The 15,897-nt window shown below is 40.2% G+C and overlaps 1 protein-coding gene across 1 annotated transcript; it reads left to right on the top strand.

Moving 5' to 3' along the window:
• The first annotated feature begins 301 nt into the window (after window positions 1–301).
• On the top strand, window positions 302–15,897 carry LOC117559790 (integral membrane protein 2C-like). Its single transcript, XM_034236450.1, has 6 exons — window positions 302–544; window positions 4,356–4,499; window positions 6,828–7,028; window positions 8,855–8,965; window positions 11,116–11,266; window positions 14,297–15,897. The coding sequence occupies exons 1-6, from the start codon at window positions 449–451 to the stop codon at window positions 14,386–14,388; spliced, it is 795 nt and encodes a 264-aa protein (XP_034092341.1). The 5' UTR covers window positions 302–448; the 3' UTR covers window positions 14,389–15,897.

The following is a 15,897-nucleotide window of genomic DNA, read 5'->3' as shown; positions in this document are numbered from 1 at the left end:
GCTAAATCTCATCACGTGTGCAGAAGTACTCCTTACAGAGGGCAACATGTAGTAAATGTGCTGCATTTATATGGCGCTTTTCCAGTATTTTTACAGTTTTTACAACCCAGGAAGTGTCAACTTTATGGCCTATAAAAGTTATAGTAAGTGCGTAAGAACCGCCTCTCCAGTGCACCTCTAGTAACACTAGAACTGCCACTGCTTGCATTATTATTATTATTCTAGATCAAATCCAACTTGACCCACAACCAGGGTTAAAGGAGATCTGGCACAACCTGAGCTTGTCCTCTTGACAGTAAACAGCTGCGCACTAGTCCTTTAAGGGCAGGGGGGAAAAGCGCACACTTCCGGTTTCTACAGACAAAAACAGAGGAGCAGCACAGCAGAGGACGATCACAGAGACTTTTGTGCAGAGAGGCTTCCACACATCCTGCAGAGACTCGGAGCCATGGGGAAGATCAGCTTCCAGCCTGTGGCGGGACAGAAACTGGACAAGGAGGACCATGATGGCGACAAGACAGAAATACTCATCCCGCATCCGATGGTGGGTAAACGCACCTCTTAATGCCATTATTCTTATATCAAAATGCATGTGTCGTCTTTGTGTGATATGATCCCCTGTGTAATGTGATCCTGCTGCAGTTGTTCTGCGCCTCCACGAGCAGCAGGGTCTCTCTGACAGCACCCATCGCCATTTGGGTTGCAAACAAAACATGGCCCTGCTCTGCGCCACTACGATAATTGCATGTTTTATTATGCAAGTTGTGAATGTGCAATTGCATGTTCTTTGTTCAGGACTGAATAGAGGATTAGAAGCTGTTTAACAATGTAAATTATTCGTTTTTTATTGTATTTGTTCTATAATTGGCATGGTGTCTGATGACTTCCTTCATTGCAGGTTCAAATGCGAAAGAAAAAAACACCCCTTGAAATGAAAGGTTTTTTTTTTTTTTGGCTGACAAAATGGCAGATCTGGGGCTTGCAGCGCATGCAAGATTATTTTTGCACTGCTCTAAAAGAGGCAGAGCCCTTAACTTTTCTGTAGCATCATCCCAGCATCTCCTTTTATCAAAGGTACACGATGAGCCCTGCACGTGATGGACTGTAGACAGGACAGCAGGCAGGCATTAATGAAGTGATTATGGTGGAAGAACAGAGCTGGAGGAGCTGTCAGACTTTAGGAATCTGTTCCCAGAAATGTTTTGATCCCCAGACGGACAGGCCTCAGTGTGTGTGTGTGTGTGTGTGTGTGTGTGTGTGTGTGTGTGTGGTGTGTGTGTGTGTTGGTGTGTGTGTGTGTGTGTGTGTGTGTAGTGTGTGTGTGGTGTGTGTGTGTGTGTGTGTGTGTGTGTGTGTGTGTGTGTGTGATGTGTGTGTGTGTGTGTGTGTGTGTGTGTGTGTGTGTGTGTGTGTGTGTGTGTGTGTGTGTCGTGTGTGTGTGTGTTGTGTGTGTAGTGTGTGTGTGTGTGTGTGTGTGCTGTGTGTGTGTGTGTGTGTGTGTGTGTGTGTTTGTGTGTGTGTGTGTGTGTGTGGTGTGTGTGTGTGTGTGTGGTGTGTGTGTGTGTGTGTGTGTGTGTGTGTGTGTGTGTGTGTGTGTGTGTGTGTGTGTGTGTGTGTGTGTGTGTGTGTGGTGTGTGTGTGTTGTGTGTGTGTGTGTGTGTGTCCCTTTTGCCATTCTGCTTGACCGTGTTCACACAGGATTGTCATTTCTCTTTGAAGGTTAGAACAACAACCGTTTCCCATCATCTCAATAATATTGCTTTTTACAGATCCGACTAAGAATAGCTGAAGGTCTTTGAAGTTTTCTCTTTTAAGTGTATGTATTTCTGAAGACAAATTGCCTTTGGAGTAGACATGTATATTCTATAATATAGCAACCAGCGTAAGAAATGAAACAAATATTTGGGGTGCAGCTTTTGTCCCCATTGTCTAAAAATGAGGACACTGAAGAACAATATTCAGGGTCACGAATATAACGTGAAATGAGCCCAGATTTAAAAGCATACAGTAATTACTATATTTATCTAGCATAGGAAATGATGCAGCTGCAGTTTGCTGGCTGCTGCGATGGAGTCATTAGCAGCTAAATAAAGACTCGTAATAGTTAGAACAGTCTGCTTCTGTCTCATAAATACAGCTTGTATTGAACACATATATAGATGATTGCATACTTTTGTATATAAAAGCAGAAATAGGTTTCATATTAGTATTCTGTGCCCCTACTGTGACATGTCTTCATGCGTTAATGTTCAAAAAGCTCTTTATTTTTCCACTTCTTTTCACCCTCTGTCTGAAACCAGAGCTGCTCTGATTGGTTAGCTGGTCTGCTGTGATTGGTCAACGGCTTATATGTCCCGCCCCCTTAGCCTATCACGTACAATGTGTTGGAGCGCTAGCCAGTGCGAGTGTTCCATACTGATGTTACGGAAGTAAACAAAGGAGTTAAATAGAGGCGTTTCAGGGAGGGGGGGCAAACTCCCTCTGAACAGATTTTAGCCGTTGCAGACCATTTACATGCACTAAAACCTATATAACTCACTACAGGAAAGGGTAAACCCCCCAAAAAGCATATTACGGCCTCTTAAAGGGGCATTCTAAGATTTATTTGAGCGTTGTTGCCCTTTGACCCCTTTCATTTCCTGAAACTGACAGCAAACCATTGTTATTTCTCTGCAGAGAAATACATTTCCCCGCCACTCCTCTGTGGGCCGTTATTCCTGTGAGCTGCTACTATCTGAATGGCACGCTGCGGCTCATGTTGGCGCGTGGCAGCAGCAGATGGGCTGCGAGACTGGAGGCGTCTGCGAAGATTACTCACCAGCTCACTCAAGTTTTTTTATTTCGAGCGCGCCGTCATCCCTGCCTCTGGCTGGGCTCAGCACTGCTAATTCCTGCTCGAAATGCAGCGCCGCTATTTTGTGTGGGCTTCTATTTTAGCAATTCGTTAATTTGGGTCATTTTCACAGGCTCGTCATGGTGAAGATGAGTGTATGAAAGAAATTGGATTGAAGCTGCCTGGAAATGCTTTTCTGTGTCGATTTGAAGTATATTTACAATATCCACGGCCCCTGGTAGACATCACACACACACACACTAATACTGACCATAACAACCCTGTGGGGCAATATCAATCAATCAATCAATCAATGTTTATTTATATAGCCCAATATCACAAATGTTACATTTGTCTCAGTGGACTTTACAGTTTGTACAAAATATCAGTATGACAATACGACACCCTCTGTCCTTAGACCCTCTGTCCTTAGACCCTCTGTCCTTAGACCCTCACATCGTACAAGGAAAAACTTCCAAAGAAAACCCACAGTTTAAAGGGAACATGGGAGAAACCTCAGGGAGAGCAACAGAGGAGGGATCCCTCTCCCAGGACGGACAGACGTGCAATAGATGCCGTGTGTAAATTGAAAAGATAATACATTTGCAACATAGGTAGTCCAAATGTTTGGAAATGCATGTGTGTATAATAGGAAAATGAATCCACGAGGATATCCATCCAGGACCTATGATCCAGGACCACAGCCACGACTCAAGATCCAGGACAGAGGAGCGCAGGATCATCCATGACTCCGGATCCCGGCGTATATAAACACCAAAAAGAAAGACATTTGGGGAAGCTGGGTTAATCGGAACATGAGAGTACACAGGTATAGACAGAGAGAAGGAAGAAGTAAGATGTCCCCCGACAAACTAAGCCTATATCAGCAAAACTAGGGGCTGAATCTAATCAGCCCTAACTATAAGCTTTATCAAAAAGGAAGGTCTTAAGCGCACTCTTAAAAACGGATAGGGTGTCTGCCGCCCGAACACAAACTGGAAGCTGATTCCACAAATGTGGAGCTTGATAAGAAAAGGCTCTGGCTCCCATTGTACTTTTAGAGACTCTAGGAACAACCAACAACCCTGCATTCTTGGAACGCAATGCCCTAGTAGGACAGTAGGGTATAATGAGTTCTTTGAGGTAAGATGGCGCCTGCCCATTAAGGGCTTTGTAGGCGAGAAGAAGAATTTTAAATTCTATCCTGTGTTCTATAGGGAGCCATATATAATATATACTATTACTCATGTCATCACTGGCTGTTTCTTTGTGTGTGGGGGAGAGAAACTCCCTCTGGAGGAAACAGATTTGAGCTTTTGCACAAAAACCTACATATTACACACAACAGGAAAGAAAACTCCCAAAAAGCACAATAGGACTTCTTTAAAATGTGACCCTTCTACTCTTCTAATCGTATTCTTGCCTTGTTTTCTGTGCTGTCCCTTTGCTGTGAAAATGTAAATGTCCCCGCTTTAGGACGAACAAAGGATTTCTGATTTTATATCTGTGTTTTTTTTTCCAGGATGACGATGATCTGGTTCTGCCGCTGCGACCCAGGAAGTCTGCCCTGAACAGTGTGTGCTGCATGACGTTCGGCCTCGTGATGTTCATGGCTGGTCTGGTCCTCGCCTCCATTTATGTCTACCGCTACTACTTTATACCTCATGTAAGCCCTGCGGTGACAATACTCTACTTTAGGGTTGCACAATAGTTCGAAATGTTAGTGTTAGGAAAATATCACTGGTCTCCGGCTTGAGCTTCAATCTCAGGATCCATGTATTTGTGATCCTCTCCAGAATGGAAGTAGTCATCACATACAGAGCATCAACTAGTTCCTGAGCAGTGTCCTTCACATGCTGATATCCAAGAGAGGGAGTTACAGTCACAAAATAGTTTTTTCAGAAAATCTCAACATTCAGACTTTTTCTAAAAATTCTGTCTTTTTCTTAAAATCTGAAATTCAAATTTTTTTCTCAAAATTCTCACCTTTTTCTCAAAATCCTCACTTTTCTCAAAATTCTCACTTTTTTCTCAAAATCCTCACTTTTTCTCAAAATCTCAAAATCCTCACTTTTTCTCAAAATCTCAAAATTCTCACTTTTTTATCAAAATCTCAAAATTCTCACTTTTTTTATCAAAATCTCAAAATCCTCGCTTTTTTTTCAATCTCAAAATTCTCACCTTTTTCTCAAAATCCTCACTTTTTCTCAAAATTCTCACTTTTTATCAAAATCTCAAAATCCTCACTTTTTTTCAATCTCAAAATTCTCACCTTTTTCTCAAAATCCTCACTTTTTCTCAAAATTCTCACTTTTTCTCAAAATTCTCACTTTTTCTCAAAATCCTCACTTTTTCTCAAAATCTCAAAATCCTCACTTTTTCTCAAAATCCTCAAAATCCTCACTTTTTCTCAAAATCTCAAAATTCTCACTTTTTTATCAAAATCTCAAAATTCTCACTTTTTTTATCAAAATCTCAAAATTCTCACTTTTTTTATCAAAATCTCAAAATCCTCGCTTTTTTTCAATCTCAAAATTCTCACCTTTTTCTCAAAATCCTCACTTTTTCTCAAAATTCTCACTTTTTTTATAAAAATCTCAAAATTCTCACTTTTTATCAAAATCTCAAAATTCTCACTTTTTATCAAAATTCTCACTTTTTCTGAATACTTAACATTTTTAATAATCACTGGCTTGAGCCTCAGGATCCATGTATGTGTGATCCTCTCCAGAATGGAAGTAGTCATCACATACAGAGCATCAACTAGTTCCTGAGCAGTGTCCTTCACATCCAAGAGAGGGAGTTACACAGTCACAAGATGGAGGAATAGAAAGCAGGATTCAATGTTTACTTCAGATTAGCTCCACGTCAGAAATGAGCATGCTTGATGTCTCTCTCCATAGAGGCTGAATCCTCATGTTAATCACAGAGCTATCATCTGCCTCAAACAGTCCTGATGCTCTTCTAGGTAATCACACATCCTGTCATGTACACAGCTACAGTTGGGAAACCTTATCATGTTACTCTGATACTGTACGTTCAGTATTTTCCCAACAGTTAGTTAATCTACTTTTTCTTTAGTACAGGATCTTTTTCCTGCCTCTGGTTGTTTGTGTTTTTTAGATTGGGCCTTGCATCAAATCCTATATTTCTAAATAAAAGTATGTCCTGTTATTCAAGTCACTGCTCTAAAAGAAAGATATTCCTGCCACATATGTGTTTCCCAGTGTTCCTGCGAGTGTATTGAACATAAATAACTTGGAACGAGAACACTCTAAGTTTACAGTTAGATATTTAGACAAATGTCACCATTTCAGCAAATCTGACAATATAAATTTGACACATGTACGTCGTAAAAAATTGTATGTTCTCCTTTGACCTACTACAGGGGTGTCCAAACTACGGCCCGGGGGCCAAATGCGGCTCGCGGACCATTTTAAATCGGCCCTCAGCTAATTAGAAAAGTATAATGGCATATGGCCCACAAAAGAAACTTGTGCTCGTCTTATATTGTACTTCTTAAATATATATGTAAAAATATATTACACCGTAGTATTCATGTGGTAATAAGACCACTTTTCAAATAAATGCAGTCAATTAAAGTTGGAAACATTTTCTAACATATCTTAATTGATAAGAAAAAATCCCAATGACTTATTTACAAGCTTGAAATACACCTTTCATATTTCTCCTTATTATAATCAATCTGAGGGATGAGCTGCCAACACACACGAGCATCATGTACCGACATTTGATTGATTTTGCTAACTTATAACTGAACCTATGAGGCGATGTACCTCTAGTGAGCGGCCCAGCCCTTCGTATATTTTTCTGTATGTGGCCCATCGGTGAAAAAAGTTTGGACACCCCTGACCTACTAAGCCATTGGTTGAGTTATCGGCTATTCATTCCCAATTTAGCGTAACATTTGTCATGTGGTAATTATATCCGAAAACGGTACGTGCTCATGTATTGTGTGTGTTTGTGTGTCCAGAACCCACAACTAGGCTACTACTCAGAACTCTGCAGGGTGATCTATGATGTTGACGACCCTGAGTACGGCGAGCTGCGCCGGCTTCTGGAGCTCGAGGAAAATGTCGATATCTACCTGGACGAAAACTACGAGAAGATCAGTGTGCCCGTGCCTCACTTTGGAGGCAGCGACCCCGCTGATATAATCCACGACTTCCACAGAGTGAGGGCAAACACGCACGTATTTCACATAAATAACTGGGATTCAAGATTCAAAGGTTTTATTGTTATGCACAAAGCAACAGTGTAGAAATAACAATGCAATTCTTCTGACCTGAGCTCCTCCAACAATGCAACATATTTATATATATATATATAATAAAATAAAAAGTAGTGCAAAAAGTGTATAAACATGTCAATAGAATATGATATGTACAAGAACAGAATATGAAATTAAATAATGTAAATAGAGTGGTGCAGGGTTGACGTATTTACCCGGGAGTAAGCTGCTGGTTCCCTCGACAAAAAAGCAATGGGATTTCTCATTAGGATTTTGGAAAATAGCTCGAAATAAAGTCTGTGGAAAACGGACCTGTTTGATAAGCCGGATAATCTCCACATGTCTACCCTACTTTTATAATGTTCGAATCATAAATCTAATCGGCAGAAGCAAAATGCTAACGTTATGCTATAAACGAACTACAGCCGAGTACAGCAGCACGACTTCAACGTCACGCCAACTTCAGATCCATATTCAAAAATACAGATTCCACATTGTACAAGTTGAAGCGCTTGTTTGAACAGTTAGCAGGAGGCAGGGACTTGCTTTCAAGCAGAACAGGGAAAACAAACGTAGAGGAGTGTTTACGTGTTCGGCGTAATGACGTACAACGGCCTCCACAACTTCTGAAGTCCTGTTCAGCCGCTTGGTAACAACTATCGTTTTTCAGACACGTCAACTCTTCAGAAATCACCAGTGGGGTCACTGCTGATGGATTTAATGCCGTAGAACAAAACGTGATCCGTCTCTTAAATGTGTCTCAACCACAGACCTTATTTCCAGAAATTTTCCTAAACCCTACGGAGAAATCCCGTTGCTTTTTGTCGAAGGAACAGGAAGTGGTGAAATGCTAACTCACTTCCAGGTTTTAGGACTGGTCACTGCACCACTCTATTAAGACAACATTAAATACGGTTTATTGCGGTTAAAAACAAACGGGAATGTTTATCAGGGCACTAGAACACACCAAGTGTACTGTTAGATCTTTCTTACATGTAACTCTAAGTTGAAAGAAGTCAATGAAAAAAAAGGAATTTGACGATCAAATGTCACCATTACAGCAGATCTGACAATGTAAAGTTGACACATGTACGTCATCAAAAATGGTGTGTTCTCCTTTGACCTACTAAGTCATTGGTTGAGTTATCGGCTATTCATTCCCAATTTAGCGTAATATGTGTCATGTGGTAATTACATCCGAACATTTGTTTTATCCAACCTACTCTCTAGGTCGGAGGAGTTTGTTAAAGTTCAGTACAAATATTGGAAAAGCGACTATTTTTCAAAATGGCCGACTTCCGGATGGGCGGGGCTAATGAAAGCCGATTTGAAAATAACATTAGCAATGTGTTTACCACAGTTTGTGAATATCAGAGCAAATATATTCAACTAGTTTGGAAAAGGTGGACTATATATCGTCAAAATAGGGTCTTGACACATAGCTCTTTTGTACTCGGACCCTAACATGACCACATCTTTACTCTAAAGCCATGCTACCAAAAATAAATGTTGACCTGATGATGGTGCTAGAGAAAAGATCACCAAAGTAAGTTGGATTCATTGTCTTGGGACTATAAATGTCCAACATATTAATGGCAATCAATTCAATACATGTTGAGGTTTTTTTGTTTCGCTAAACACGGCAACATCCCCACAGCCTCACTGCTAACAAGTGTGAAATTGTCCAAACGTTACTACTGGAAACTGTCAAAACATGACAACATTAACAACACAATTTACATCTTTTGATTATCTGCTTTATTATCCAGGGACTGACAGCCTACCACGACATTGCTTTGGACAAGTGCTACGTCATTGAGCTCAACACCACCATCGTGATGCCTCCACGCAACTTTTGGGAGCTCCTTAACAACGTGAAGGTAACACTACAGCAATGATAGACAATGCTATATCTTCATAAGCACCATCTTCTCTGGAAATTGTAGAGAGAAATGGCTTTATTTTTTACCTTTCCCAAATGATGAAGACTTTTGAAAACATAAATGTGACTTTTTAACTGTACAGCTGAATGTTAAAGAAACAACAACGTAGCTCTCCCGAGGGTTAAAAGCTAAGCTGGGCAATTTATTTTAGAAGTATTTCTGTTAAAAGTTTGTTTACTATGGAAGCCCATTTCTGCCACTTAAAAATTAAGATCCCCATGAAAAGTCATAACTATGAGATAAAAAGTCATAACTATGAGATAAGAAAGTCATTATGAGATACTTTGTCACAACAGACAAACTAGCAGCTCTTTGGCTCGAGTTCTCCTATTTATCTTGACACGGAAATGGATTGTGAGTACATTGAGGACTACTTTAAACGTGGATTTACAACAGATGAAATGCTTGCTGATTCACATGGAGTTGTACTAAGCAAACGCACCGTTGAAAGGATTTTAAGCAAGAAGCAGCTCTGGCGTCGAAAGAATAAAACCGATGTGGCTGAGGTGGCAATCTTCATTGAACAGCAACTGGAAACATCTGGTGAGCAGCAAGGTGATGAAGGGACCTTTGAAGACAGCGCCACTGCAGCGCATGCGCACTTCTTATCTCATAATTATGACTTTCTATCTCATAATTATGACTTTCTTATCTCATAATTATGACTTTCTTATCTCATAATTTCGACTTTCTTATCTCATAATTTCGACTTTTTTATCTCATGACTTTTCATGGGGATTTAAAAAATGTTAAGTGGCGGAAATGGGCTTCCATAGTTTACATCCCAATAGCATTTTTAAAAATCTACGATCTGACGTATTATCTGGTTGTCACCGGTCTGTATTTGGCCTGTCAAATCATTTCATTTGGTGCATATACCATTTTTTTCGTAGCCTTTTCAAGCTCCTACCTGTACGCACTCTGATCTGGTTGTTTAACACGGTAAGAGGTGTGTGTTTTGGGAAAGTGGCTTTACAGAAAAACTTGAAGTGAAGAGTTGGACTAATTTAAAATCTGTCCTACATCTTGCCCACCCCAATTTGAACGACTGATCAAAGCAGAAAGTGACAAACATATAATCAAAAGTAGACTTTGGGATGTAGTGACTAGTTGGTAAACAACAGTAGTTTGCGTGCTAACGGCTACGCTAGACAGTAGACAGAGCAGAAGATGCTAATATTGAGATATATGTAGGAGCCACTTCCTTAGATTATAGTATTTTATCTTTTTAGAGTATAACCTGAGATTCTGTGGTGTATATTATTTATTTATTATATGAGTGCGTTACTCTGCAGGTCGAGATGCTGCAGCATAAAAGGAGAGGTGCTGCAGGTGTGGCTGACTGAAGCAAACAGTTGTTAGACCTTGCTGGTTGGGAGCGTCACAGCTTGGTTCTTTATTGTACTTTAAAATATCAGTTTATAGGACAAATAGTTTGTTTAAAAAACGTTTATTTCTTTTTGCCTTTTTTGGAAATCTTACTTTCCAATCGCATCTGGACATTTGTATTTTTTCTCTCAAACTACAAGCGTCTATTCGTCGGTCAGCCCCACGAGTGAGCCACAAACAAAGGACAAAACACAAATGGATATCGTGGTCACTACAATATATATTTTTTTACATCTCAGGCTTGGACATTGTTTCATAGATGTTATTCAAATGTTTCACATAAATCCTGTTATTAATCCACATTGTGAAGCCGTTTCTGACGGAGGAATATCAAGTGGAGGTTAAAACGTTAACGATAACTCCCTCCATTTGGAGCTCTTCCTTATTTTCATCTTGTTTTCCGATTGGTTAAAGCACTTTGAATTGCCCGAAATAAACTACCCTAACTTTTAAAGGTAAGTATTATCAAATTATAATGTGAAAACATCCAATCCAGACTGTTTTAGTAGCTTTTGTCAGAGTATATAGTTAGATAGATAGATAGATACATTCTTGATCCCAATTTGGGAAATATTTGCGTTGCAGCGGCATAAAAAACAAGGCAATGTTCATAAGAGAAATTAAGACACAAGAAATAAACAGTCCAAAATATGTATTATCCCTGTGAGCTAGTTGTTATTGTACCTCTGTCTCTGCAGAAGGGGACGTACTTGCCTCAGACGTACATCATCCATGAAGAGATGGTGGTGACGGGGAAAGTGCACGACATGCGTCAGCTCGGACCCTTCATCTACCGGCTGTGCAGCGGGAAGGAGACCTACCGCCTGAGCCGCAGCCTCACCCGCAGACGTGAGCTGGGTTTTGTATTCAACTAATTACATTTTAATATTTAGGCTGAAAAAAATTAATAAGGAAAACAAGGTGTTCTCGCTTGTAATAAATAGAAAAATCTGCCAATAGAACAAGTGAACATTTGCTTTGGTAAGATTTCTTGAAGTAAGACGGGATATTCAGACAAATCAGATCTTGTTATTAGCTGGGAGAACTTATTTTGAACGACCAGGATCAGGAAGTGCTTAATAGTTTTCTACTTTCTGATGTTAGTTGGTGATTTTCCAATAAAAATGTCTCAAAATAAGGTGTTTTCAAGAGTCTTTGACTAAACAAGATACTTCTGTCTAAAAACAAGACACCATATTTCACTGCATCGCTACTTCTTAGCTCTTATATCTAGTGTAAAAACATATTCAGACTATAAATTAGACAAATATACAGTCAAGGAACAATACAACAAAGTTAGTTGAAGCAGGAGGAGCTTAAACTTCAGTTTTTGTATTCTATAAATACATAATATTGAGCAACTGGACTAATGAAATTCAATATTAGAATTGGCAACATAGTTATTTAAAAGGATTATAGAGAGGTGCAGGAATGAGTCTTAAACCTACATATTTGTTAGCATTTTAGCACTGCATGCATATTCTTACAATACTTTTTTTGACAACTAGTGCAGTACTATGCTATGCAGTAGCATCAATTATTACTAATACGTGTCACAGGTCTAAACTGCACCACTTAAATTACCAGAAATACACCAAAAAAGTGTGAACTGTCCTGGAGATTGTACTGTTCTCTTGTGCAAATTAACCTTTCTGTACAATTCTTTGTGCACGCTATTTTCAGTACATTTGACAGGTCACCAATTATGCAAAATCCACTTCTTCATGTCTCTTCTACATCAACATGTGTCCCCTCTTCTCCATGTCTCTTCTACATCAACATGTGTCCCCTCTTCTTCATGTCTCTTCTACATCAACATGTGTCCCCTCTTCTTCATGTCTCTTCTTCATCAACATGTGTCCCCTCTTCTTCATGTCTCTTCTACATCAACATGTGTCCCCTCTTCTTCATGTCTCTTCTACATCAACATGTGTCCCCTCTTCTTCATGTCTCTTCTACATCAACATGTGTCCCCTCTTCTTCATGTCTCTTCTACATCAACATGTGTCCCCTCTTCTTCATGTCTCTTCTCATCAACATGTGTCCCCTCTTCTTCATGTCTCTTCTACATCACCATGTGTCCCCTCTTCTTCATGTCTCTTCTAAATCAACATGTGTCCCCTCTTCTTCATGTCTCTTCTACATCAACATGTGTCCCCTCTTCTTCATGTCTCTTCTACATCAACATGTGTCCCCTCTTCTTCATGTCTCTTCTACATCAACATGTGTCCCCTCTTCTTCATGTCTCTTCTACATCACCATGTGTCCCCTCTTCTTCATGTCTCTTCTACATCAACATGTGTCCCCTCTTCTTCATGTCTCTTCTACATCAACATGTGTCCCCTCCTTTTCATGTCTCTTCTACATCAACATGTGTCCCCTCTTCTTCATGTCTCTTCTATATCAACATGTGTCCCCTCTTCTTCATGTCTCTTCTACATCAACATGTGTCCCCTCTTCTTCATGTCTCTTCTACATCAACATGTGTCCCCTCTTCTTCATGTCTCTTCTACATCAACATGTGTCCCCTCTTCTTCATGTCTCTTCTACATCAACATGTGTCCCCTCTTCTTCATGTCTCTTCTACATCAACATGTGTCCCCTCTTCTTCCATGTCTCTTCTACATCAACATGTGTCCCCTCTTCTCCATGTCTCTTCTACATCAACATGTGTCCCCTCCTTTTCATGTCTCTTCTACATCAACATGTGTCCCCTCTTCTTCATGTCTCTTCTACATCAACATGTGTCCCCTCTTCTTCATGTCTCTTCTATATCAACATGTGTCCCCTCTTCTTCATGTCTCTTCTACATCAACATGTGTCCCCTCTTCTTCATGTCTCTTCTACATCAACATGTGTCCCCTCTTCTTCATGTCTCTTCTACATCAACATGTGTCCCCTCCTTTTCATGTCTCTTCTACATCAACATGTGTCCCCTCTTCTTCATGTCTCTTCTACATCAACATGTGTCCCCTCTTCTTCATGTCTCTTCTACATCAACATGTGTCCCCTCTTCTTCATGTCTTTTCTACATCAACATGTGTCCCCTCTGTGGAAAGAGACTCTGAAAGCTTCAGGAACAAAGATTCTCTCTCTTTTTGATCAATTTCTATAAAAACCTGTCTGAAAATGAGCTGATCAGATTTTGGCCACTTTATGATGTCATTGCGATGTTTTGGGTTGTGTAACCATTAGCCAATCAGCAACCAATCTCTCTCAGAGGGGCGTGGGGAGGGGCTCCTTATTTTCATCTAAAGTAACAGACAAAGAATCAGCACTTTGGAAACAGGGCTGAAACAGAGGGGATTATGGGTAATGCTGCAATGATCTGTTTGGTGTTTGGAGCCAAACACTTCAGAGACATGTTTTGTATTTATCTGAGAGCTATAATATATTGATGGAACAGTATAATAGGGGACCTTTAAGGCCCGGACACACCAAGCCGATTTCGTCCGTCGATAGATGTCTGTCCGTCGATGAGCGTCCTGTCGCCCTACTCAGATTGGTGTGTCCAGCACCGTCGTGTCTTTTCGGCCGTGCCGACACCTTCCGCCCCCGATTCAACATGTTGAATCAGGAGGCTGTCGGCAAAATAAATCGTACGTAGCAGTTCGTATACGTGCTACTTGGCCGTCGGCTGAAGTCTTTGCGGTGTGCTCCAGTGCGACTGTTGGCCAAGACGCAGGAGACGTGAGGCGAATCACAACAGTCGTGTTCGGTCGGGACGTGTTCTTTGGTGTCAGCTTGGTGTGTCTGGACCTTCAAACAAATCATCCTAATGCAAAGCGTTGGGGACAAATTCAGACATGTCCCCAGTATAAATGGAATCTATTGTTTTTAAACTCTCCTCTCTCTGTCTCGCCCTTTTTTCCCTCTCAGGCATCAACAAGCGCGATGCGAAGGACTGCCACCACATCCGTCACTTCGAGAACACATTCGTGGTGGAGACTGTTATCTGCGATGAGGCGTAAACACGATTAACCCCCCCCCCCCCCCCCCCCCCACTCGCCATCCAAAGGCACGTCTCCAGCCACTGTAGCATCAACTGTGGATCTAAACACGTCTCAGTCGCACTTTACTCGTGATTTCAGTTTGATTATTGCAAATGTTTCCCTAGTAACAATTATCTTTATTTCAATTATTTCACTTCCTATCTATTTTATGAGTTGTTTTTTGTTATGGTGTGATGCAAGCTGTTTCCATCACAGGGTTTTCCTTGTAGCAAAGTCCTAAAGCCATGATGAATTGTAATTTCCTCTGGGGGTTTTATGGTGGTTATGGTCGTCGGGGGAGACGACTGTTGCCATGTGTTGTCAGGGCGACTGTACTTTCAGTTTTTTTTCCTTCTCCCCTGGAGGGTACTTTGTGTTTCTCAGTACCACTCACACACTCATTACTGCAGAACATGACGCCATTGCTTCTCTGAGCAAACATAACGCATTGATTTCTTATGTTCGCTGTAATGTAAACGGGTCATCTCAGAATCAGAGGACGTTTTAAACATCCAAACTTTGAATAATTAACCCTTTATTCTCACATTGTCTGTTGTGTAGTTGAGAAAAACAGGTAGTAAATCATCAAAACATTGTATTTGTCCAGCTCTGGCATCAATGGTACATTTGATCAGATGCTTTATGTGTGGCTTTTCAGCAGCGCTTAATGGTTTGCTTAAAGAAAATGTAGAAATCCACTTAAAAAAGGTTTATTAACCTCTTGATGTGTCATTTTAAATCAGTTCATTTTGAGGTAATCGTTAAGAAACATTGTTAGCAGCCTTAACATGCTTAGGCTACCTATTCATATACTCTGAAACTAAAGTAATATCAACAATCAACCAAATGATAGCCTGTTTTAATGTTATATTCAACATGCAAGGGAAAAGAGAGAAATGCCATTTTAGGGGGTGCTCGAGGCCATTTCAAATAATACTTTGAAACCCCTTTTCCTACAACTGTGTTTACATTCAGTCTAAGGACACGTTTGTTCAACACAACAAGTGCATGTTTTAGCATTTGTTGGCATGGATTATTGGAAACGTCAGTGAACGTCCTCCATTTCTGGAATGACCCAAACGTGTAACTGCTGACCGGCCGCTTGCTTTTTTTTTTTCCTAAAGCTGCATTGTGCAAAGTCTGCGTTATGTCTTCGTAACCTAATCCATAATTGAAACTTGTGAAGATCAATGTTTACTTTTCTCATTTCTTTTTCATTAATGCTTTTGTGAATGATTTCAAAATATACGTTTTTCCTTGCATGTGTTTATCTATAATTAAATAAAAAACAGCACTGTTAGAATGTTTTGTAAAACCACGTTTAAAGCCTTAGTCCAGAGTCAGAGACTGGACTAAAGTCAGTACTAAAGGGAGCATATTATATTATGGTATGTTAGTCAAATGAAAACAACTCTGTATTTTATGTCTGCTGATTAAATCATGAAATATGTCTGTGAATAAAGTAGTGAAAATAAATGGTTATCTGTT

The sequence above is a fragment of the Gymnodraco acuticeps genome, unplaced genomic scaffold, assembly GCF_902827175.1.
Source record: "Gymnodraco acuticeps unplaced genomic scaffold, fGymAcu1.1, whole genome shotgun sequence".
NCBI lineage: Eukaryota > Metazoa > Chordata > Actinopteri > Perciformes > Bathydraconidae > Gymnodraco > Gymnodraco acuticeps.
This window is presented reverse-complemented; position numbering and strand designations above follow the sequence as displayed.

Bases quoted from the DNA above. Each gene is read 5' to 3' on its own strand.
- LOC117559790 (XM_034236450.1), top strand. From the start codon at position 449: ATGGGGAAGATCAGCTTCCAGCCTGTGGCGGGACAGAAACTGGACAAG. The intron at 545-4,355 runs GTGGGTAAACGC...TTTTTTTTCCAG, and splicing joins TACTCATCCCGCATCCGATG to GATGACGATGATCTGGTTCT. The intron at 7,029-8,854 runs GTGAGGGCAAAC...TTTATTATCCAG, and splicing joins TAATCCACGACTTCCACAGA to GGACTGACAGCCTACCACGA.